The following is a 24,549-nucleotide window of genomic DNA, read 5'->3' as shown; positions in this document are numbered from 1 at the left end:
CAGCATTTGAATATCAGACCTTCCTTAACTTTGTGAAAGTCGACTGTACAATATAATAATCACAAAGGCAACAGAAATGACATGTATTTTTTCTTTCCAACAGAAATGCGCATACAAATAAGTGATGCGGAGAAGCTATTTCTTGAGAAACTCAGTGAGAAGGAGTACTGGGAAGAATACAAGAATGTGGGGAGCCAGCAGCATGCCAAACTCATTGTTTCTTTGCAAAATGACATCGATACAGTCAAAGAAAATGCAGAGAAAATGTCAGGTCAGTTGCCACACAGCCGGTTCAAGTTCTATCATAGATGTTCAGAGAACATATGTGTAACAGAAGAAAGTGGGTGATCCTTGAACCATTAGCATCATGTCAGCACAACCAGCTGGGGGCCGACAGAAAACAGAGTTCCTGCAGAAGCAGCATTGGGGAGCAGCGTTGAGGACCAGGGGCCAAAGGAAAAGTTATTATCAACTCTTAGGGACAGTCTGTCCCCTGCATCCCGGGAATGCAGTTGCAAGAAAGTGGGTGATCCCTGAACCATTAGCATCATGTCAGCACAACCAGCTGGGGGCCGACAGAAAACAGAGTTCCTGCAGAAGCAGCATTGGGGAGCAGCGTTGAGGACCAGGGGCCAAAGGAAAAGTTATTATCAACTCTTAGGGACAGTCTGTCCCCTGCATCCCGGGAATGCAGTTGCAGGACCAATGGGAATGAGGAAGGTTGCCTTGTGAAGAACCTACACAAACATTCCCATGATGGAAGAGTCAGCCTTGAATGCTGATGAGGAATAAGAACTGGACATGAGCTTGAGACAGTATTAGTCAAATAAGTGAAGAGCACACCACAGACTCCCACAGCCTGTGAGCAAGTAAAGCAAAGCAGGGCCAGAGTCAATGGGAAGGGAAAACAGAAAACAAGCATCAGCCCCTTGGCTGGAGTTGACTGTCTCAGAAGTGATCACATTATATTGGACAGCTGAATCTCCAGAAGTGATATAGCCTAAAATTTCTGGAAGAAGGGGATTCCCACATACCCCTATTTCCCTTGGCTGCCTTCACAAATGAGTGGTTCGTTGATGTCACAGGCTGCAGGCGGCAGACTGACTCATTAAAGGGTAGCCATGCACGTGTCGTAATTGTTCTCCTATAGCTTACTCACTTTTAAGGAGAAAATCAGTCTACAGGATATTATATGGAGTTTAATAGAGTCAGATGTGAACATCACCTTTTCAATATTAATGTGGCAACAGAGCTAGAGCTTCAGGGAATATTCGGCAATCCATTTTTTTGTAATTCATAGCAAGGAATTGGTACTTTATGTTATCAAACTCCAGGTTTTATGGTTTCTTTCAGATGCTAAGAATGAAAAACTCATTATAGCTAAACTCCTAAATGATTATGTTTAAGAATCAAACAAATAATTAACATTAACCTGATGGACTAGGGCCTGAATCAAAGAAAGAAATTCTGTCAGAAGGGACTGGTAGATTAAATATTCGTGATCTCCGCAAAAAAGGAAGAAGAAGCCAAGCTGTGTTGATGCGTACGTCGGGGCTAGGATGATAGAGATTTCTCTTTCACATATTCCAGATGTCCTTAGACTAGTTCCCTAAACCTGGTGATTGCTCTTCCTTATGAACCACAGCCTCAGACAATCTTGTCTGACTCTATTAGAGGCCCTCTCCCAGCCTTGTTTTCTGGTCACTCCACAACTGGAGTGAGCTCTCCTCTCTTCTTCCTTCCACTTCCCCTCTCTGTCTCAGTTGCCTCTGAAGAGCCATCATTGGCTGCCACAACCCTGGCACTGAAGCCTCAGACTACTGCCCACCACAGGCTGGCAGTTTGCCTCATCCAGTTTTCGTCAAAATGTATTACGCTCAAGTAATACAAGGATACGTAAGAGTCATTTCCACCCATAGAGTCATCATCTAACAGGGCAAACCGTTATGCAAGCATAAAACATAGATGAGGGCAGAGGAACTTGCCCAGCTCCCTGCCTCTCTAGCCCCCCAGTAGCCACCTTAGTTTAGCTGTTGGAAGACCACCAGGCTTGCTAGCTCCTTGCCATCAGCCCAAGATCCCAGAGTTTTACTTTGGCTGTCTTGGTGTGTTAAGAAAATTTACACATAGAAACAGAGCCTTTGATAGCAGTTAAGGTCTATGGGAGCTTAGTACACTATTTTTGTTTTGTTAGAGAATAAGTTAAATAAGCTTAGGTGGATCTGTCCAAAAATCTAGCAAACATGATTTTCAGCATCATTTGTATGGGGAGATACACCTTGACTTTCAAAGAATTATCTCTCACATGTTATAATAAGGTCCAACTGATGAGGCATGCAACATAGATGCTATAATAAAACACAACTGACTTGGGCTCTTGTCATATTAACTCACTTGCAGTAATGCAGTCCCTCATTGATGACTATATCACCTTGACTAGACTCTGCTCCAGTATTTCCTCCTATCTGAAATAGAGAATTTTACTTCTACTTTATCTCACCTTCATTTCCTGAAATACCATTTTTCCTGCTCACAGTCCGGCTTCTCTATGAGAAGGCACTTTGTGTAAGGGTAGATGTCTTTGTCTGTCTTCATCAGCAACATTTTCAACAGTATCTTACATAAAGAGCTTAATAAATGTTGGTTGGGGGGGTGAGAGCAAACTGGCCTCCTTTAACTGGCCTCCTTTAGCCAGACTTGTTTCAGTTCTCCAAAGCAGCCTTAGGTAGCCTTAATGTAGCTGCACTCTATTTTCCTTAAAAAGGAATATTGGGGGCTGGAGAGATCGCTTAGTGGCTCTTCTTTCAGAAGACTGGGTTTGAATTCTAGCATAGTGGCTAACAACCATCCATAATTCTAGTTCCAGGGGATCCGATGCCCTCTTCTGTTCTCTGTGGGCATTGCATGGCATGGGTGCACCTACATAGTGTAGGCATAACACTCATACATATAATATAAAATAAAATAAAAATAAATAAATAAATAAATAGGATATCGGTTATATGATATCTAGGTACCTTTTGAGGCTTAAAGTTTTAAACTTTGCCCTTCCACTAATGGCATTTATGAGCATAAGAAAATGTGAGGGGAGGGCTGGAGAAATCATTCAGTAAGCATTTGGAGCACAAACCTGTGACCTGAGTTCAGTTGTAATCCATGCACATTTGTAATCCCAGCATTCCTGCAGGGAAAAGAGAGGCTGAGTCAGGAGGATGAGCTGAAGCCCCTGTATACAGTGACAGAAACGAGAGAGACCTTGCCTTAAAAACAAGGCAGAAGGAGAGAACTAACTCCTGAAAAATTGTCCTCTGACCTCCATATGTGTGCTGTGTCACACACACACACACACACACACACACACACACACATATCTGCTCTCACACAAATAAGTCTTTAAAACAGAAAAGAAAGGAAAATAGAACAGGATAGGGAATCCTACACTTCATCTCTGTCGTCCTGCCTCGTGGGGAGCTCAGCATAGGCTCAGGTCTCCTGCCTCCAGAACCCTTTTCTCGCCCAGTCTTCCCTACACACAGAAACACACGCTAGGAACATTGTTAATGTAGTTAGATGGAGCCAGATGTACACAACGAGGATCAAACAGACAATGTAATCTTGATACGTCTGCTGTGGAATGAGGCATAAGCTGTGTGTTCCAAAGGACAGATGCTATATGAGCATTAAAGTGTTTAAAATTCTCCCTCTAGAGAGAATCCTTTGAAAATACAAACATTCTTAGAGACCTTAGACTAATTCATATTAAGATGTTAGCAAATTATTATTGGAGCATTTCTTTTAATTGGAGAGTGAGATGTGTCATAAAAATATATTCTTGAGAATTCAAGGGAAGAAAGTATACAGAATGGAGAGAAGAAGGTCATGAAAGGTAAAATTTATAAACATCACAGTTTTACTTAGGATCAGTATTATTAAGACTTGTAATTTGTTTTTAAAGAACAGTATAAAATCACTCTGGAAGATACCAGAAAGAGAGTAATCAGAGAAACTCTGTTACAGCTGGACCAGAAGAAGGAATGGGCCACACAGGTATAATCAATTTTTGAAAAGGGAACTTTCTCCTTATTCTTTCACGTAGCTTATCACTATGGCTTAAAAAATAACTTGGGTTCTATGGGACATAGTGGTACTTGTCTGTACTCACGGCATTCTGGAGGCTAAAGCAGGAGGATCATGAATTCTAGACCAGCCTGAGCTAAATAGCCAGACCCTGTCTCGAAAGAAAGAAAGAAAGAAAGAAAGAAAGAAAGAAAGAAAGAAAGAAAGAAAGAAAGAAAGAAAGAAAGAAAGAAAGAAAGAAAGAAAGAAAGAAAGAAAGAAAGAAAGAAAGAAAGAAAGAAAGAAAGAAAGAAAGAAAAGAAAGAAAGAAAGAAAAGGGAGGGAGGGAGGGAGGGAAGTTGGGGAAGGGCTAAGGATGTAGCTTAGTGATACAGCACTTGGATAGCATGTGCAACACTCTGGGTTTGAGTCCTTGCACCACACAAATAAAAACACCATCATTCACCCACCAACTGAAATTAAAAAACCCTGGGTTCTGAAGTTAAGCAGTTGAAGTTGAGGTTCTGTCACTTACTGTATAACTGAATGTGTTACTTCATTTTCCTTGACTTCTGTTTTCTAATGTATAGAGACAAATACATACCTTAAAGATATGGTGTGAGGATTAAGTGAGATTATTTAAATAGCATCATATCTCACAAGGAGCAAGTAAATTACTATTCAGTTTGTTTAAAGTATCATATGGCTATAGTGAAATATTAAGAATAAATGTTTTAGACAGAATATCATTTGTCTAAAAGGTATTTCTTGTATATCCAAGCCTGGGGAGTGTACTCTACATTACTTGTTTTTTAGAAGCTTGGGCTACAAATTATTTTTCAAGATGTAATTTCTCATTGTACACACTCTCATTACTTTGTGTCACACAGAGCCTGATGCCATGCCACCCTGACTCCACCCACCCTCACATACACAGGCTTCCTCCCATCTTTAGATCATTTCCTAAGTCAGCAAAGGGAATACCTGTTTACTGGGACATCGTTTCTTCAGACTCTTAAGCATCTGGTCTTTTCAAAGTCCTTTCTGAATTTCAGTGGCTGTTTGTGGGATCCTTTTTGGCTCTTCATTTTTACAGCATGATTTTTCACTAATTTGCACAAATACAGAGGATTGGGGAGAACTAATCAGCAGCTTGTCTGCTCATGCAATTGGGTCGCTTTTTGACTAAATCCAACTGAATGGTAAAGTCCACCATTAAGTGATCTGACCACAGTCTAGATGACTAAAAATATCTATGTAGGGGTGGAGAGATGGCTCAGTAGTTGAGAGCACCAGCTGCTCTTGTAGAGAACCAGAGTTCAGTTCCCAGCACCCACATGGTGGTTAACAACCATCCATAACTCCAGTTCCAGGGGATCTGATGCCCTCTTCTGACCTCTGTGGGCATTGAATGACAGGGTGCACTTACCTACATGCAGGCAATACACACCTACACATAAAATAAAAATAATAAATAAAATATTTTAAAATACCTATGTAAATCACATGAGCATGTGACTTCATGTATTATGAGGAGTCCCAAATGCCCTTGTAAGCATCAGGCATTTAAATCGCTCAGCAATCCTAAAAGCTGTAGGAACTTGCTAATGACATGGAGGCAGAGAGAACAGTGACTTTCCCAAAACAAATGGGAGAACACAGATCACAGCTCATCATGACTATACTGTACATAATACCAGCACTCAAGTGCTTGAATGAATTTTTAGCCTTTTAGCTGGCTTTCATATCTTCCTGTAATTCAGTGCTGTGCAACCTTAAGGACGCATTCATGCATCACCCACATGATGCCTGGCCCCACCCACAAAGATGCTAATGTAACTGCTCTGGGATGGTGTCTGGCTTAGGGGTTTTCCAAAGTTTTCAACCAAAGGTGAAACCACAACCCCATTGTTAGTGAAGTAAGCAACAAATCGGCTGATCTCAGTTAGGAACTACTTTGGCTTCTGTTCAAATATTTTATGTTGGAGGAAACCAGAATTACCAGTTGAATCTGGAATACAAAAGTTCTTAGAAAATGGATGGCCCCTCTTAATTTAATAAACACAATTTCAAGTTTAATCGAAAATCTTCCACCTGTAAAGACTTAACAAATAAATTTATCTTTAACATACTTTTTTTTTCAATTTATTTCTGTCCATGTTTATAATCTAGAATATATTTTCTTTTTTATGTGTCTGCAAGTGTGTGTGTGTGTGTGTGTGTGTGTGTGTGCATGTACGTGTGCAGGTGTATATACACATATGGGCATGTATATGTAGAGGCCAGAGGCCAACTTTGGGTGGTGTTCCACAGGAGCTGTCCAGCATGGGTTTTTGTTTTTTTCCACCTTGTTTTTGAGATAAGGACTCTTACTGGCCTGAAACACCCTGATTAGGCTAGGCTGTCTGACCAGAGTCCCAGGATCCTTACCTTTGCCTCCCCAGCACTGGGGTTACAGGCACATTACCATGTCCAGCTTTGTATGTGTCTGTGTGTCTGTGTCTGTGCGTATGGGTGTCTATGTGTCCGTGTATCTGTGTGTCTGTGTCTGTGTGTCTGTGTGTGTCTGTGTATTGTCTGTGTGTCTGTGTGAGTGCAGGTACATGTGTGCCATAGCACACATGTGGAAGTCAGAGGACAAGTTTTCAGAGTCAGTTTCTCTCCCACCATGGGAACAGAGATGGAACTCGGGTTGTCAGGCTCATGTGGTAAGTGCTTTACCCACTGATCCATCTCACAGGCTCCACATCCAGCTTTTTTACATGGGTGCTGGGAACTGAACTCAGATCTTCAGGCTTGCACTGTAAGCACTTACCAAATGGGTCATAGCCCCAGCCCTTCTTCGTTTTGATTCATTATATATATATTAGTTTCTCTCCTTTTAAGAGGTTTTGTCCTTTAGTAACTGAATATTGAATTTGTAACATGATATCCATATAAAACATTTCATAAAGAAATACATCATCCACTATAAAATTCTTATGGGTAAGACTATAACTATCAGGCTGGGGGTGTGGCAATTGTAGAGTGCTTGCCTAGGATGTGTGTGAAGACCTGAACAGTCTCCAACACCACAATACAACAAACAACAACAATAACAAAAGGAAAGAAGTAAATATTCATGTAATTAAAAACAAATATTGCTTTTCCTGTTCTTGTGGTCAAAATTCCATTTCCTCCAGAAAATACCTCCCTGTCTTGTGGCCTGCTACCCTGAAGCTATTTGCTGTTAGGTTTGTGTATGTGTGTCTGTGTGTCTGTGTGTCTGCATGTTGACTATGAAGTTGAAGAATGTTGGGTCACTGCAGGTAGCCACTTTAACTGGGGGGAAGATTTCTTTATGACTGGTATCACCATGGCAGTGAGAGTCAGAGTGAAGTCCAAGTGTATGAACTCCCACTCAGTGTCCAGTTCTTCAGGTCACCTGTAGAAGACAGTCCACAGGAAAATACCACAGGGTGGTAAAGAAGGAACAAAGGGACCACAGGTACTTACATGTGTTCCCAAAGTGATTGCAAAGCAGAATTTAAAATGAATGTTGAGACAAACCGTCTCTCCATTGCTGAAATTGTGCATCCCTTCATGATGACTCTTCCTTAATACAGAAATTTTCTTGTAGAATGCTGTAAAATTCATCAATAGGAGTAATTATCAAGAGATCTGGGAGAATGACTGGCTGAAAAAAGAAGTAAGAAGATTTATTAAAATGATTTTCCTCTTTTTTGGAACTGGCAATGACCTTTAATTATCAAGTTGAAGCTGCAGGAAAGCATTTCTTATGTCGTAGGAAAACTGACACAAAGGAAAATTTGAGTGAAGTCCTAATCCTATTATAGCATTCAACAGGTAGCATAGATAATCTCAATAATAACCAGAGGTAACTTGGGAGCATAATTCACATAATGTACTCAAATGTGCCAAGTTTCCTTATGTCCTAAACCTGATCTAGTCTTTCTCATGAGCCTGCCTCCTGGGTCATCGGGCAAGGCAAAAGGCTCATTCACCCTGTTGGGTGATGTATCACCTTTTGTAAATGTGTTCATCCTTTTAGACTTCCTTTTCTCCACCTAACCTCCTGGTAAAAGGGCAGAAGGACTTGTATTGTTACTTTTTGTGAGTATGTCACCAAAGTGCACTTGGACACATGGGGTTCCCTTTAGATCCTGGCTCCCTCTGCCCTCGCCCCCCAGCCCCCAACCTCTGGAGGAAGTGCTCTGGTCTGCTCCCTATAAGTGGTGACTCCTGAACTGGTCTGGTCTGATCATTTGGACATTGTGTTGCCCATAATCAAGATGCCCCTCTATGTCAACTTCTCCCTGATCTCACACCTTCTCAAGAACAAACGGGAGCTGCTGAGCCAGGCATGCTACCCTAGACTTGGCAGTCAGTCTCCCTGTGCCATCTGCTGATAGGTGTGGTCATGTGAGGACTTCCACATCAGGCTCACTCATCCTCTAAACTATCAACACTTTGAGTTAGATAATTGTTTATTGAACTGTCCTGTTTTCCTCATACTGTACATGCAGGTTCCCCTGTCCTGATCTCTATTACATCTTTACTCTCATCTGTCTGGAATAGTCCAACTCTTCCTTTAGGCACAGACTTTGATGACCAATTTCCCGTGAATCATGTCATAACTCCCTCAGGGCATCCAGAGAACTTCTTCCCCATGTTCTCTTCCATCACTGGATTCTTTCTAAACTATGTTGAAATTGTCTTTTTCTGCATCTGTGTCCTTAAAACACAGAACAGGCTATAGATTTTCAATTATATATATGGTACCTGATAATCTTTTCTGGTTGAATAGTTACTAAATGAATGAATGTTAAGGGATGTCTAGGAATATAGATATATTCATTGAAGATGAATCATATATATGTATACATATTATGTATATACATATATACATTTCTATACACACACACACACACACACACACACACACACACACATATATAGTTTAGATCCTGGGTAAAGAAAGCAGTTGCACTAAAACTTTTGTGACTTATGTTTGTGGTTCAAGATGGCAGACTATATCCAGTTTCTCCTTAAAAGCCTTCTGAAATAAAATTACAGAAATATAAAAAAAGAACCCATGTTCTAAGTGAACAAGACTAGTTAACTAGCAGGTGGGGTTTCAGCAATTTCCTGTCAGACAAAAAGCAGGTGTGAAAGCATGCTGTTGGATGAAGCTGGCAGATAATACTTGGCCCAGGTTTTGTGATGTGCTCCACAGAATGAACAAAATGCAGGCTGTTTGGGGAAAACTGAGGGAGTCTCTGCTCAGAGTCTGTATGTACTTTCCTTGGTAGGAATGAGAGCTGGAGCAGAGACCAAGGGCATGCCTTGATGACCTACATTGGTAAGCATCTTTGGGACTCACTACCATTTCCTTCACACAACAAAAGAGGTTACCCTTGGCCTAGGAACCTGCAGACTATCCTCTGAGGACACTGAAATTATCTGATAAACGGTTTCTAGCACAGACATTAGACATCTTTGTATGATATGATATGAAATATATATATATGTATATATATATTTCTATTATGGCATTTATGAGGCCAAAAGCTAATTCCCCATGCTTGCTTTCTCATCCTAAAATAGTCCACCTGCCATGACATACCATATATAGAAACCCTGCTCCACTTTCTCATTTAGAGGAGAAACTTGCTATGAAAACAGTCCTTTTTACATAGCGGTAGAAGAAATACCACCATTCCTTAGACCTTCCTTAAATGTGAATAGACAATGGATTACCCAGCACAATAAAAGAGAAAAACCAGGTGAACTCAACAAAATAAAAGCAAGCAGTAATAAAAGCTGTCCCTGAAAGATGTGGGGAAATTCAGGGACTTGAAAAAGGGCTTTTATTAATGTCAAAAAACAATGAGAGGCAGTTTATTTGGAAAACAGGATACTTTAACACAAAAATAATCCAATCTAAAATAGGATTCAGAGTGCAATCTCTCAGAACACAGAAGAGAATACATGAAAAGAAGGTGGTGAGAAATACAGCATGATGTAAAATGCACAGTATCTAAGAGATACTCCAGGAAGATAAAGCAGAGGGAGAGGAATCGTCAATGAAGTCATAGAAGAAAATCCCCAGGATCTGAAAACGGCATGAGTTTTCAGAACACCAAGCACAAAAGGAAAAATCCTACATTTCGGGAGAAAGGTAGTGGGGGAAGGAAGTCGGCTGCAGAGGAAAAGGCACCAAACGAGCATTCAGTTTTTCAGTGACAAAGTTCACATAGACATATTTTTGAACTTGGAATTCCATTCTCAGCTCAGCTAGATTAAGGTCAAAATGAAGCTTTTCCAAGAACTTCAAGAACTCGTATTTGCTTCTCAATCTTTCCTGGGTACTTAACAACATACTTCAGCAAAACAAGCTAGTAAACTAAGAGAAAACCAGGAAGTGGTTACTTGCCAATGTGCCAGGGAAGAACAGTCTGAGGATAATTGTGTTTCAGGCTTAAAAAGCATCCAGATTGGAAATTAGGTCATTTCTAGGCTCCAAACCCACGCAGTCCTGAACATACCACAGGCATCTCGAACTCGAATTGACTCCATCTTACTCTTTCCCCCAAACTGCTTCTGGTCCTATGCTGTTATTCGAGTTTCTTTCAGTTAAAAACTGAAAAAACACTTGTAGGAAACCAGGATGTCAGGCCCTAGGGTGAGATGAGCCTAAAACCTTTAAGCCCAGGCTGCATTCTCTGCTAAAGGGAGGGGCACTGAAAACAGTGGCTCTGATAATCCCTGTCTTACAGAACACTGTGAGACTGCCAGGAGGAAGTGGCCTGGTCATAAGTGCAGACTCCCTGCTCTGTGGGAAAGTGTCTTGGTCAACAACCCTTAGCTCATCTCCTTGTCCTGAACAAATAACTCAGCTATCCTTAGCTAAGAGATTAGGCCAGGTTAAAAGTTTACTCCTGAGCTAAAAGCTAAAAGTTCACCATGCTTTTAGCTCTAAGAAAAAAAACATTGTGGCCAATAAATTACCAGATGGGCACTGACAACCTTGAGTAAAAGTTTAAGAATCCTTCTGGCACCAACTAACAGACTAAATGTCCTGTTTCTTTGTACTCTAAATCTTTGTATATGACTGCCATATCCCACATGACTGCTAGTTCCTTGGGATGTATAAAAACCATCTGAATTTTAAAATAAACAGCTTGTTGAAAAGAGACAGGTCCCAGGGCCCAAGACTCTGTTGCCGATCAAGTCTCTCTGCCCTGAAGCCAGTAGGTCCCCCGCTGAGCAAAACAAACCCAAGTCTCAACAAACACTGACCAAAATCAACTTGCCGAAGAAAGGTATTATTTGGCTTACAGCACAGTTCATCATCAAGGGAAGTTGAGGCAAGACAGCAACCTGGAGCACAGACTGCTTACTGGCCTGCTCCCCTGGCCCATGCTCAGTCTGCTTTCTTATACAATACAGGTCCACTTGCCTAGGGGTGGCACCGCCCACAGTGGGCTGATCCCTCCCACAGCACTCAACAATCAAAAATAATGCCCCACAGACATGGCCACAGGCCAATCCAATGGAAACAGTTCCTCAATTGAGATTCCCTCTACCCAGGTGTGTCAAGTTGACAACTAAAGCTACCAGCATAGCCGTCTATCTGTCCCAGTTAAGGCTCCCACCATTATCCAGTCACTGAAGTTGGAAATTTGGGAGTACCATAGTGGCATAGTCTTTTTCACTACCCACAAGAAGGCCCAAGTCCCACAAATCCTGTCTTTGACCATTTCTCCTTTCTTTCATTGCCATCACCTTGGTTCAGGCTCTCATCAGTCAGGCTCACATTGTGTGTCAGGCCTTATTGTGTTTTCCTTCCCTTAAATCAGAATCTCTCCCTTTCTCCACACAAATCTGGATACATCTTTCTGTAAATCTAACCATGCCATTCTTCTGCCATCAGTTCAGAGGTTCTAGAGGACATGACAGATGTCCTGGAGAAGCAGATTAGGCACACATTGTGTATGATGCCAACAGGTTTGCAGTTGCAATGACAAATCTTGTCAACCTGACAGGATCTGGAATCACCCAGTAGACAAACCTCTGGGCGTGTCTATGAAGGAGTTTCTAGATTAGGTTGAATGAGGTGGGAAAACCTACCCTAAATGTGGGCAGCACCATTTAATGGGCTGGTGTCATGGGAAGAATAAAAAAGAGAAAATGGGGGCTGGAGAGATGCCTCAGCTGTTAAGAAAACACTTGCTGTTCTTCCAGAAGACCTAGGTTCAGTTCTCAGCACCCACATGGCAGCTCACAACTGTCCCTAACTCCAGTTCCAGGGCTCTCAATGCCTCTTCTGGCTTCTGTGAGCAGTGCATGCATGTGATGCCCTTACATGCATGCAGACAAAATACTCATACACATAAAATTAAAATAAATATAAAGTCTTTTTGAAAAGAGAGAGAATGCTTTGAGCCTCCAAAATTCATTGCTATTTCCGACTGTGGATGCAATGTGACCAGATGCCTTCCTGGCCTTTATGGGCTGTACCCATAAACAGTGAGTCAAATAAACCCTTCCTTTAAAGCTGCTTTTGTCATGCCTCGCAGCAGCAACCAAAGTGACTCTACAAGACTCTAGCTTGTGGTAATAGAGCTGTTCAACTCTTTATTTACAGCCTGGGTGTTTCTGGATTCTGAGTAATATTTTAGCTAGTTCAATCACCCTTCCACTCCTAAAAATTCCCTTTACATTTAGACAAAGTCATCCTTCCTGTGCTTGAATGCTACCTGTGAAATAAAGCCCACTATTTTTTGAGAGAATTCACTTCACAGGACATGCAGGACTTACTAGCAACTTATTCTGTGATTTTCTAATGTATATCTTCCACACCAACTGGTATGTGTCCTTAACTCTGGGCCTTTGTTTTTATTTTTCTGGTAAATATTTGTGCATGGATATCCTAAAGGCACTTAAAGACAATATTCCTACATCAGGACTTGTTAAATTCCATATTCAGTATTCTCCTCCTCTTGTTTTTTCCCATCTGTCCAAAACATCAAGATAGGAATATTATTTTTTAGCCTTTCCTTCTCCCTTCTTTTTTTCTCCATTTGACAGAGTGGAGTCAGTGGGTCTAGGAAATTAGGAAGTTGAAATATTATATGCTTTGGGGCTAAAGAGATGGCCCAGTGGTTAAGAGCACTGACTGCTCTTGCAGTGGACCGGGTTCAATTCCCAGCACCCACATGACAGCTAACAGCCATCTATAACTCCAGTTCTAGGGGAATCCAACACTCTCTTCTGACTGGGCATTACATGACATGGGTGCACTTACATACATGTATACAATACATTCATACACACAAAATTTTTTAAATCAATAATAAAATGTTTTTTAAAAGATGTCACAGATCTTGGGTTTAAGAAAAGTAACTTTTAAAAAGTCTATATTTGATTGAGAAGAAAGATTATATTGGTACCCTGACTCTTTGTTAAAGCTATAAATTATATTCGGCTTGTTTTTATTCTTTTACTTCTTATAATGCACTGGAAATAAAAGGGAAAATGGCAAGTTTAGTTGAATCATAGAAAGAACTTGGTAATAAAGGCCAAAGAATTCTAAGGAAACTCAGTGATTTCTCTATTACAATAAATATTCATTTGGGCATGATTAAATTTACTCACATAATTAATGAAAACTATTTCTTATTTTAAGTATTATCACAAGATTTTAAAGCTGCTCAGAAACAGAACAATTAAGTCAGTTTCTTTGGGGAAGATGTATAATAAGTTGACAAAGGAGTGTTGATGATGAATTGTTAGGTTTTGGGGCACAGAATGCAGGAACAATAGGAGAGAAAGCAGGAGACCATACCTGACCTCAGGCAAAACTGAGTTTATTGAAGCACCTCAGTGAGGGACAGCAGCCTTCCACATGCTGGAGCTGACTGTTGCCCCAGCGGAAGGGCTTATATAGGAGATAGCTGTGGCTGACTGACTACGTGCAGATCAGGCGCACTCTTGAGAAGCTTATGGCCCTGTTATGGCCCCCTTCTTCCTTGAACCATTTGTTCTGGTTTATCTTGAGAGAGAGAGGGTTTATGATCTCTTCTTGGGACCATTTGCTCAAGGAGACAGGCTGTCTTGGGAAGTCTCAACAAACATCCCATCCCAGGAGGGAGGGAAGTAGCTGATTGATAACGAGAATTTCTGCAACTGGGGCATTCTATCATGGATCTTCTCAGAATATGTCTCTATTTTTATTATTTCTCAACAATAACAAAAATCATAGCTCTTTGGGAAGGATACCAAGATACCTTAGTGCCCAATTTTTGTTATCTGGTTTCATTTATCCTTCTTATTAGGAAAACTAAGGCAGCTGAAATTTCCAAATGTCTTACATTAACTCAACAAAGGGAAACACAGAGAAATCAGACAAAGCGATTCAAGGAATTAGCAATCGCTGTTGAGTTTAAGGAGGTATAAAGCTAATGTCTTTCAGAAGGAAACATTAAGAATGTATTTTAGTCAGGGTCCTGGCTGAAATAATTTAGATTATCTAGACTAATTTCTGTACTTCTGAATGTGTTTTGGGAAAACATGGTTTTCCATCTTTTCCCCCCCCTTTTTTTTTTACTTTTCTTACCCCCAAATCTAAAGGTATTTGAATGATTATGAAAAGAAACTAGTTTTCATGTCCTAATATTTCAGAGGGAGACAACAATGATGAGACCATTACTTAGTACTCTCGAGATGGAGATGATGTCATAAGACATCCTTAGCCCAAAAGTTTGGATTAACTAGCCAAAAGAGACCTCATTCCCCACTTTGGAAAGAGGTCAAGAACTAGGTATGCAGCCTCCCAAGCATGCCAAGCCCTTAAGTCAAGCACTTTCCAAGTGTTCTATTATTTTCCTCTATTAACAACCTCTGTAATTTCTTTCACATGCTTTGAAAATCATAAAATTTTCCTTAAGGCATTCAAGCTCATAAGTTAATTATCTCAACATATGAGACCCTAAAACCAACCCTTGGCTTTGTGATTTACTGTTATGAAAGAAAAGTTCCCCAAAAGAACTTCTGTACCTTGGACTGACCTTCCTGCAAGGCTGACTGATTATCACTCCAGAGACTGTGGAGAGTTTGGAATGTTGCAGGTCCAGAGTCTTATTACCATTTATCTCAGGCCATCTTTAGCCCCCTAAACAGCCACTCTTTACTCACCTCTGTTTCTGATCTAACATCCTGTGACTAACAGATTAAAAACCTTTTAGAATGTGTTAACTTAGGAGACCACCAGATGTCACCAATCCAAAAGCTAAGAATGTCATCAGATACCATCTGAGACCTATAGTAAAAACCCGCCGGCTTTGCTGCGACCCACCTACTGAATGTATCCTCCAATGTATTTGAAAAGTGTCTTGATTTATGACTTTTCTTTGTTCTGTTGCTATAAAAACATAAGGCAACTGTTACCATGCTGGAACATGGAATTTGGGGTAACCTGAATCTGTGTTCCTGGGCCATGGTCACTCATATTTGGCTCCAGAACAAACTATTTCTTATCCCCTTTGAGGTAAGAGTTATGCTTTTGCATCGACACTGTTATATACTTAAATAATGTTATCAACTTGCTTAAGGCAAGTAAATTACATATGCCTTTGTAAATTCAAACCACCAGCAGTGCTTGGGTCTTTTCCAAGACACTGTATTGCTTTCTAATTACCTGTGGCTTTGTTCACCAGATTACATACTGTCTTGAAGGGATGGTCTCTTACCTTCGTATCTTTCTCCTTCTAGCTCAGAAGCTTGTCCATATAAGAATTCATATATTTTATAAACAGCTGTTGTGATGTGCAGGTGGTAATATACTGACTGCTTCAGGATTCCAAGCTATCATTAACTCTCAGCAACAAAGCAGAAACCATTCATTGCTTCCTTCTGAATACTTGCTCATTTGTACTCTCAGCAACAACTGATGAGAAATAGTACGTTTTCACTCCTGTGCTTTTCATTGTTGTTGTTCCCTCAGAACTCTTTACTACTGCCCCTGTAGTCTCGCCAGCCTATCACTTTGGATTTTCCACCCTTGGCTCTAATTCTCTTGTCCTACTCTCTCCCATGAACATATGCTGCTCTAGCACCTGAATAGCTCATACTGCTCTGGGTGGCAGACAGGTTGGGGGTTCTATAGAGTAATATCTGTCTGTGTATTCTTCCATTGATAACCCTCTTTTTTTCTTTTTACAGATAAAAGCTTGCTTTATTTTAATGACTGATCTGTGTGATCATTCATCAAGGCACCCCTGAGGGACAGACAGGAAAGGGGAGCTACATTTCTCAGTCTCTTACTCTTTGGACAGTCTTGAGGATGCCCTTCTTCTTGGTCGGACATACTTCCTTGGTCTTAGACCTTCAGGCTTCAGTCTGGTCAGTAGGAGCTTCTTGCAGGCCTTGTTTATCTACAACTTATAGGTGTGTTCCATGAGAATCTGCTCATTTTTTAACACAACCCCCTTCACCTTCAGGTACAGGCTGTAACACATAAGGTGGCTAACCTTCTTAGATTCACAGTATCTCTCAAGTAGCCCATGCAGGACCATCCTCCTCCTCCTTTTGGGTAGGATTCAAGCATCCACAGTACCCTTCTGATACCTGTGCCTATATCCCTGCCCTCCTTTGAGTCAAGGTGTTCCTAGGCTTCAAGTCCAGGAATAGACAGTCACAGGCTTGGAGATGATCGGCCTATCTTTCACCAGCTTCCAGATCTGCTGGCACAAGGTGGCACTGGTGATTTGAAAGGTCTCACTGAGACCTTTATGCTGCAGCTGAAGACAGTAGAGACAGGCCACTTCTGAAGTCTGGGCATGCTCATGGCTGATGAGTCTTCTTTAGACAGACATTCCCAAACACACTTTTTAAGGACTGATGGGAACCCCATCAAACAATCCAGCAAATTTTGTTCATATTTGAGTCATAATTACTCAATAAAATTTAACTAAATCTGCCCCGTTTAGTAGCTACTTTTCATCACCCTGAGGATAAAAACCACATTCCTCAGCACTATTTAAGTCTTTCCAGTTCCTCTCCTGCTTCTGCCCAGTCCCACCTTAGGTGTACACACATCAAAGTAATTGTGCCTTTGCACATGTGACCCCTTCTCCCTAGAAGACATCACTTTGTGTCTGCACAGAGAATTGCTACTTGACTCACAAGATCTGGTTAGAAGTCATCTCTTGTCAACACTTCATTTCCCAGCACCCGCATCTCCCCTTCCCACAACGTCTGAATAGCTCCCATTAAGGTCTTTATTCCATTGTTTTCTGTTTTCATCAGCATTTTCCCACTTGGTTAAGAGATTCTAAGAAGTTGTTGTATCTTGATCATTTGTTCCCAAGTTACAATATTTTTTCTCACATACAGTAAGGATTCACTACGACAGAATAAACAAAGTAACAAATATTTCATATGCCTCGCATTTCTCAGAACTGACTGCAGGCTCAAAGAGAACATAATTGTAGTATAGAGACTGACAGAAAGGGCTTCTAAGCATTCAGAAAAATGCCATCATATATCTCAGTTATTCCAGTGTTGTCAGTTTTCATTGTCTTGTTTATAATTACCCTGAATAGATCCCCACTCATTGGCCAATATATCATATTGCTAAATTAATTCTTTTCATATCTCTGCCTCTAGCACATATCTAAAATTCAGTGCTACATATAAAGGGTAGAAAAGAACAGCTTTGTTCTACAATAACTGCCTACCCATGAAACAAGTTCCTACCATCCTTCTTCCGAAGGGAGGACCAAACAAGTCTCATAATACGTAACAAATGCTAGATCTTTCCCTCAGGCAAATGCATTTTTAGGAGTTGAATTCAATATAGAAGATTTCAATAAATTAAGTATGTACCAATGCCCATTCCCTTCTTCTGCAAACAGATCGCAATTCACAGGAAGGAAGTTGAAGAATTAGAAAATTCTGTTCATCAACTGGAAGAAGAAAATTTGGTGCTGATTGGTCAGCTATTCAACTGTAGAGTTGTGGATTTCAAAATACCCAGGTGAGATGCTCCCTGGTGCTCTAGTGGTTAGGATTGAATGTGCTCAGAAAATTTAGTCAAAATCATTCCTAGAAAGAGTTTTGTTTACATGTTTCTGTAAAAAGTTGTTTTTTAATGCCAGGCCTGGTGGCACACGCCTTTAATCCTAACACATAGAATGTGGAGGCAGGTAGATCTCTGTGAGTTCTCAAGGTCAGCCTGGTCTACCCAGTTAGTTTCAGGCCAGCTGGGGTACAGGGAGACCCTGTCTCAAAAAACAAAACAAAACAAAAGTTGTGTTATTTTTCCAAGACAATGTAGCCAGGTGTGGTGATTCACATCTGTAATTCCATTATGCAAGAGGCTAAAACCAAAGGATTACTTTGAATTTGAGGCCAGCCTAGACTACATAGCTCTAGGCCAGCATAGGTTATAGAATAAGACCCTGTCTAAAAAAGAAAAAAAAAAAATGTAGTTCTTCAGTGCCTCAGCTAGATTGCAATAGTCAAAAACAAAGGAACTCACAAAATAGCCGTGATGAAAGTGCAGGAGTATTACTATTGAGCACTGGTGCAGCATAAACTTTGACCTTCTTTTCTGCTAATGCTCTGTGGTCAGACTAGGAAACACTCAACATACACATCCCAGCTGTACACCTTTAAGCAGCAGGAGAAATGGTCAAAAGTCAAGCAGCTAACAGCTAGTCGGGTGTTTGAGGCTCAGAATTAGCACAAAGGAATGGCTAATCCACTTTCTGGAGTCTTCTTGGTGGTCTCGGCCCTGGTTACCTTTTGTGTTAGAGAATTAGTTCCTCTGATGAACTAGTCAAACTATGTTGGAGGCAGAGAAAATGACATACCAAGTCACGTTTATTACTGCACAGGAAAAGCCAAATCTATATGTGGTTTTGACTTTGTGTTTAATCTTAGCTATTTTTCTTACCTGACCCCCCCCCCAAAGTCATATCAATCTTTATAGAAAACTAGTGTCCTGGAATATGAAATTAAAATTCAAAGTGGCAGCCAGGTGTGGTGTTGCATGCATGCCTTTAATCCCAGTACTTGGGAAGCGGAGGCAGGAGGATCTCTATGAGTTCCAGGCCAGCTGGAGCTATAGGGAGACCCTGTCTCAAAAAGACCTCCCCCCCAAAAAAATCAAAGTAGTATTCATATTTTCAACAAATAGAAACAAGAAATAATCTAAACTGTACCATGCTTAGAAAGAGGAGAAATCACACAGATGTAATGTGCATCTGTCTGGAGGTAAGGGAGATAAATGTCTAGCTATGGGAATTAAAGAAGATACTGGGTTGGATATAGCAGTCTAGTCAGGAGAAATTTTCTATCCAAGTTGTTCCTGTTGCTTATGTAACATGGAAAAATACCATTAAGACATAACAAAGCATTTGATAATTATAAATGTCCTACCATGTTCAAAAAAAGGTGGATACAGGTAAAAATGGTGGGTTCCTTGTTTGCCAGGCCCAGTGAGAGACGTCAGGATGTAAGATTAGAGAAACTGGGCACTGGGGACGTAGCTCAGTTGGTAGAGAGTTTGCTCAGCATGCACAAAGCCCTAGATTCTATGCTCAACACCATACAAGCTAGGTACGGTGGCACTCACCTCTAATCCCAGCACTTGAGAGTTGGAGACAGGAGGATCAAAGTTTAAGGTCATACTTAGCTACATAGGGATATTGAGGTCAGTCAGGCTAGTGACCCTGTTTCAAAAACAAAATGAAACAAAAACCAAACGAAATTGAGAGAGGGTGTAATTATGGACAGGACAGACAGAGAAAGACCAGCTGCATCTCTTCCGCCACTGTGTGCTCCGGGAAGAGCAGAAACCAGAGTAGACGCAGTAGGTGAGGCTGGATGAGCACATTAATTAGTAGCCTCTTCCTGGAGGCTGCCTAGTGCGGGTGTCTCAGGACTCCCCCGTAGGCAATGTCTGCTCTGCCAGCCTTCCTCACTGGCTGCAAACAGGACTCCAGCCCCACATTCCTGCCCCGCCTTTAATTGTCACCTGCTGCTGCGCCTTGCCTAATCATATGGCATCTAGTGCTTAGCTTCTAACTACTGCTGTGCCCGCCCTCCACTGTCTTCTCTGAACAGGCTGATCTTTGGGAAGGAGCTACTCTGTCCACCGCCAGCTCCACTTTTCTGTTTTGATCAGGTATATTTGGTTCAATGTGCGGGTGACATACTGATAACTACAACAAAAAGAGGTCTTTCCTTCACCAAAGATGACTTAGCAAACTCAGATAAATGTCCAGCATTTATACCTCTTGGATGCTAGGCACACCCTCTGCCCAGATGTGAAACATTTCATTGGAATTTTTATCAAGTTGTTTGTTGTATAATATGCAAATGTAATTCTATCCTCTGTATTAAAACAAAACAAAAACAGTAAAGTCCACATTGTTCCTCAGTTCTTAGGAACATTTTGTTTTGTTTTGTTTTAAGACAGGGTCCTACTGTGTATCTCAGACTAGTCTTGAAGCTCAAAATTCTCCTGCCTCCACATTCTGAGGGCTGGCATTTAGGTGTAAGCCACTGTCCCTGTCTGGGACTAGTTTTCCTCACTGAAAGGCATAGAGTCCTTCTATGCCTTCTATTTCAGAGTTACAAGTGAAATCAGAAGATTTTGAAGGAAAATAAATCCAGACAGGTGACACTTGTAAGAACAGGCTCAGCACCCCTGCTACTGGCCTTCATCGCACTCCGTCTTTTTCCTTTATAGCCAGTTTTACTACATTTCCCATGCAGAGTTCCTCCAACATTTCTTCCATCACAAGCCATGCAGGCCCCATAGTATTTGACACAGTTGGGAAAATGGATGGAGCAAGTGTCAACCAGATATGACACTTCCTTGGGGCTCCAGTGCCACAGGGCTGACACTGAACGAACCAATACCTGTAAATTTAACATTAAATATAACAACATCTTTAAAAGTGTTTTTTTATATCATTATATATCAAACTTCTCTGTCCCAAAGCAACAGTAAACTAATGGTTAAGAAAGAAAGTATATTTGTGAAGGTTATGGCATTTTAGTAAGAGCTTAATTATTCATAATGGTAAAAGCAGAAAACAATTCTATAGCCAAAAATGTATCTACCTGTAAATAAGAGCTACATGTGAAATAAATCTTTAAGTCTTGAGGTTTTACATATGTAAATATTATACACGATTATAGTATTTGCTACAGCCACAAGTGTTTAGAAACACTGTATGCATGTTCTTTAAATAACTTGCAGTCCATAATTCCTCCTCCTCTTCTTCCTCCTCTTTTCTCACCCCTCCTCTCCTTCCTTGCACTGAACTGAGGTCCTTGCACATGCTAGGCAAGTAGTCTATTACTGAGCTGCACTCCCAGTTCAAAGCTATATATTTCCTTCTTGAAAATCCAGTGCACATTCTGACCAGTGCACAGAATTAAAGGTGCACAGAGACTGCAGCAGCATACATATGCATACCAGTTCACTGGGTGGACAGCTGAAACATGCCACTCAGTGAAAGCCCAGAAGCAGATGGCATCTTGGATTCCTACTACTGTTTCTTCCCTCTCTCATCATCTCAAAACCATCCCATTCAGGACTCTGTTTTTCCTTACTTTACTAACAGCATCCTAACTGGTATCATTCTCACTGTCTGTTCAGGGACTCTCCCTTAGCTTAGAATGCCCTCCCCTCCCACCCAGCTCTTCCCTGGTAAACTTCTGGTTTTTCAAGAGCCAATTCAGATTTTATCTCCTCCAGGAAACTTCTGTATCTCTAAGACTAGTCAAGGGGTGCTTCCTTCTGCTCCCAGCATTCTCACACTGCTAATTATACATCATGTCAGAAGTTGTCACTGTAAAACACTGTGGTATTGTTTACCATTTCAACAGGCCTTCTGCTCTCCAAGCACGTGAACTATGGTCTGTTTTCTCTTTCCAGTACTCTGGAGAGAAACAGGCACTAGTGAGCACACAGTACAAGATTTCTTGACTGACAGACTTGTTCTTGTTGTTCCTTTAGGAAACTGTTTCTTAATCAAGCCACTGGGCAGGAAGTGCTGCCTGAAGAAATGCCTGTGAAGTTGCCAGAGACTTATAAAGGTGTTATTTTACTGCGATTTTTTTCTTGATTTAGTAAGCTATCTGAGCATCTGTTATGAGCAGGCACCTGCATGCAGGAGCTATGCACAGAGAAATACACGTGGCTCCTCTCGCTCCTCTTCCTGCAATGCTTGTCCTAGTCTAACATCTCTCACCTCTTTGCTTCCTTTCTCTTTCCCTTTCCTCCCCGTTTTCCTCCCTCCTTCCTCTCCCTCTTTTCCCTAGCCTTTCTTCTTTCTCGGTGTCTCACTACAGAGTCCAGGCTAGCCTCGATCTCAGGATCCTTCTGCTTCAGCTTCTCAAGTGCTGTCATTCAGATCCTAATGGGCCTGAGATCTAATCCCATTTCCTATCAACTTACCACATTTTACAATGAATTAAGTACATACTCGTAGAGAGGGATGGGACATTACCTACACTGATAAGAATTTGGGTCCCAGTTTAGTCAACCGAAATGCCAACACATACATTAGTTCCCAAATGTTTACTGTTATCTTCTTAGCTATCAGAAGGAAATATAAGTTTCCTAAAATGAGGCTGCCTCTTACTTTAGTCCATAAATTCTGTAATTTTTTATTTAAAAACTTTTTGTTGTTGTGGCGCTGGAGGTTGCCTGGGCTCTCACTGTGAGACCTGGGTCTCACAAGGCTAGGCAATTGTGATATCCAAGCTAGTTCCTCAGCCCCCAACTTTATTTTTTCTAAGTTCAGAGTTCTTTCAAATTAAAAATGTGACAAAAGATGGATTACATTTTGTTCTCTGCTCAAAATATGTACATAATGTTTTTGATACTTTCATTACAGAAGAGAAGTCAAAACTGTACCCTGTACTGGAAGCAGAGAGTGGAGATGTGTTGAGCTTATTATTAGAGAGCAGCCGTGAAGATATCATGCAAGAAGTCCTGCACTTAGAGACAGAATGGGAGGACGGGTCACGCGAGGAGTCCAAGGGCTCTGTTATGAAGTATTTACTATACAAGGATGAGCAGGACTTCAAGGTAGGATTCAGGAGAACTTGACTTTGACCCTCAGAAGAATGCTGGTGTAAGGGAAAAGCCTAAAATATGAATATTCAATTTTGATTTTTAATTCTAAGTAAAATTAGAATTTTACTGGCCCACTACTCACATCTCATAGGAAACTGCTTTTACTCCTACCTTTGACCAATTTGCCACCAGATTCATTTATTGACCTCCATTACTAGTATATAATGTAAGTAATTCAGTGCTACATAACAAATGACCCCTAAACATAGTAGCTGAAAACAATTTTTATTCTCTTTCAGGCCTTCTGTTGGTTAGGACTTGAGAAAGGGCTCTACTGAGTTCTCACTTGGGTGGTTACATCTGGGACCACACTCATCTGAAAGTTTGAGGCAGGAGGAGCCACCTCCACAGTGGAATGTCTGACAGGATGCAGCCAGCCAGCTAAAGCAGGACCTCAGTTTCTGTTCACATGAGCCTCTTAGAGGGTGTTCGGAGTGGCCCCTTTGTAATTTGTGGTGGCTGACTTCTCTCAGAGCAAGATATTTTGGTGAAAAAGAAAACAGCTTTAATGCTTCCTGTAACCTAGCCTTGGAAACCATGTGCCATCACTTCTATCGTTTTCTATTGGCTGAGGTAGTTGCAAAATTCCCAAAGGGGGGAAACATAGTTCCTGTATCTTGATGGAAGATTGTGAAGAACAAAAGAAAACAAAACGCACAAACGAAAAACAAAATAAAAACCAGTGGGATTGGATATTTATCAGGCCATCTTTGGAAAGTACAAACTACCACATATATACTAGTGGATACTCTAGAATCAAACCTTTTAATTTATAAAACTCTCTTTAGAGCCAGGCGTGGTGGCACACACCTGTAGTTCCAGCACTTGGGAGGCAGAGGCAGGTGGATCTCTGTGAGTTCAAGGCCAGCCTGGTCTACATAGTGAGTTCCAGGCCAACTGGGGCTGCAGGGGGACCCTGTCTCAAAAAGACCAAAAAAAAAAACCCAAACAAACAAAAAAAACTATCTTTAGTCACAACCTCCTCCCCCAAGTCATGCCTTTCTAGTTTCCTTTCTGGTACTAAACTTTATAAGTCTCCTAAAACTAAGAGCCTGGTAGGAGAGAGATGTAAGAAAGTAGAAAAAAATGGAATAAGCCACCATTTTAACTAATTACAGTTCATTCCTGCTACCATAAAGTGACCATTTATGTATTTATTTATCTAAGAGAAGATCTCTAGGTGTTGCCCAGGCTCAAACTTGAGATGCTCTTGCCTCAGCCGTTTGTTTGTTTGTTTTTGTTTTTCTGAGACAGGGTAACCAGCTGTCCTGGACCTTGCTATGTAGACCAGGCTGACAAGTAGACCAGGCTGACCTTGAATGCACAGA

The 24,549-nt window shown here is 41.1% G+C and overlaps 1 protein-coding gene across 1 annotated transcript in view; it reads left to right on the top strand.

Annotated features, from left to right (window-relative positions):
* Ccdc83 (coiled-coil domain containing 83) overlaps positions 1-24,549 on the top strand; it is a 62,739-nt gene that overhangs the window by 35,893 nt on the left and 2,297 nt on the right. Inside the window, exons 4-9 of the mRNA XM_008844160.1 lie at positions 104-271; positions 3,956-4,047; positions 7,676-7,744; positions 17,976-18,097; positions 22,097-22,176; positions 22,980-23,173. Of these exons, the coding sequence (XP_008842382.1) occupies positions 104-271; positions 3,956-4,047; positions 7,676-7,744; positions 17,976-18,097; positions 22,097-22,176; positions 22,980-23,173 (725 nt within the window). The remainder of the gene's footprint in view (positions 1-103; positions 272-3,955; positions 4,048-7,675; positions 7,745-17,975; positions 18,098-22,096; positions 22,177-22,979; positions 23,174-24,549) is intronic.

This window comes from Nannospalax galili, unplaced genomic scaffold, assembly GCF_000622305.1.
Source record: "Nannospalax galili isolate Female #2095 unplaced genomic scaffold, S.galili_v1.0 scaffold278, whole genome shotgun sequence".
Lineage (NCBI taxonomy): Eukaryota > Metazoa > Chordata > Mammalia > Rodentia > Spalacidae > Nannospalax > Nannospalax galili.
The sequence above is the reverse complement of the archived record's forward strand: the minus strand, read 5'-3'. Positions and strand labels throughout refer to the sequence as shown.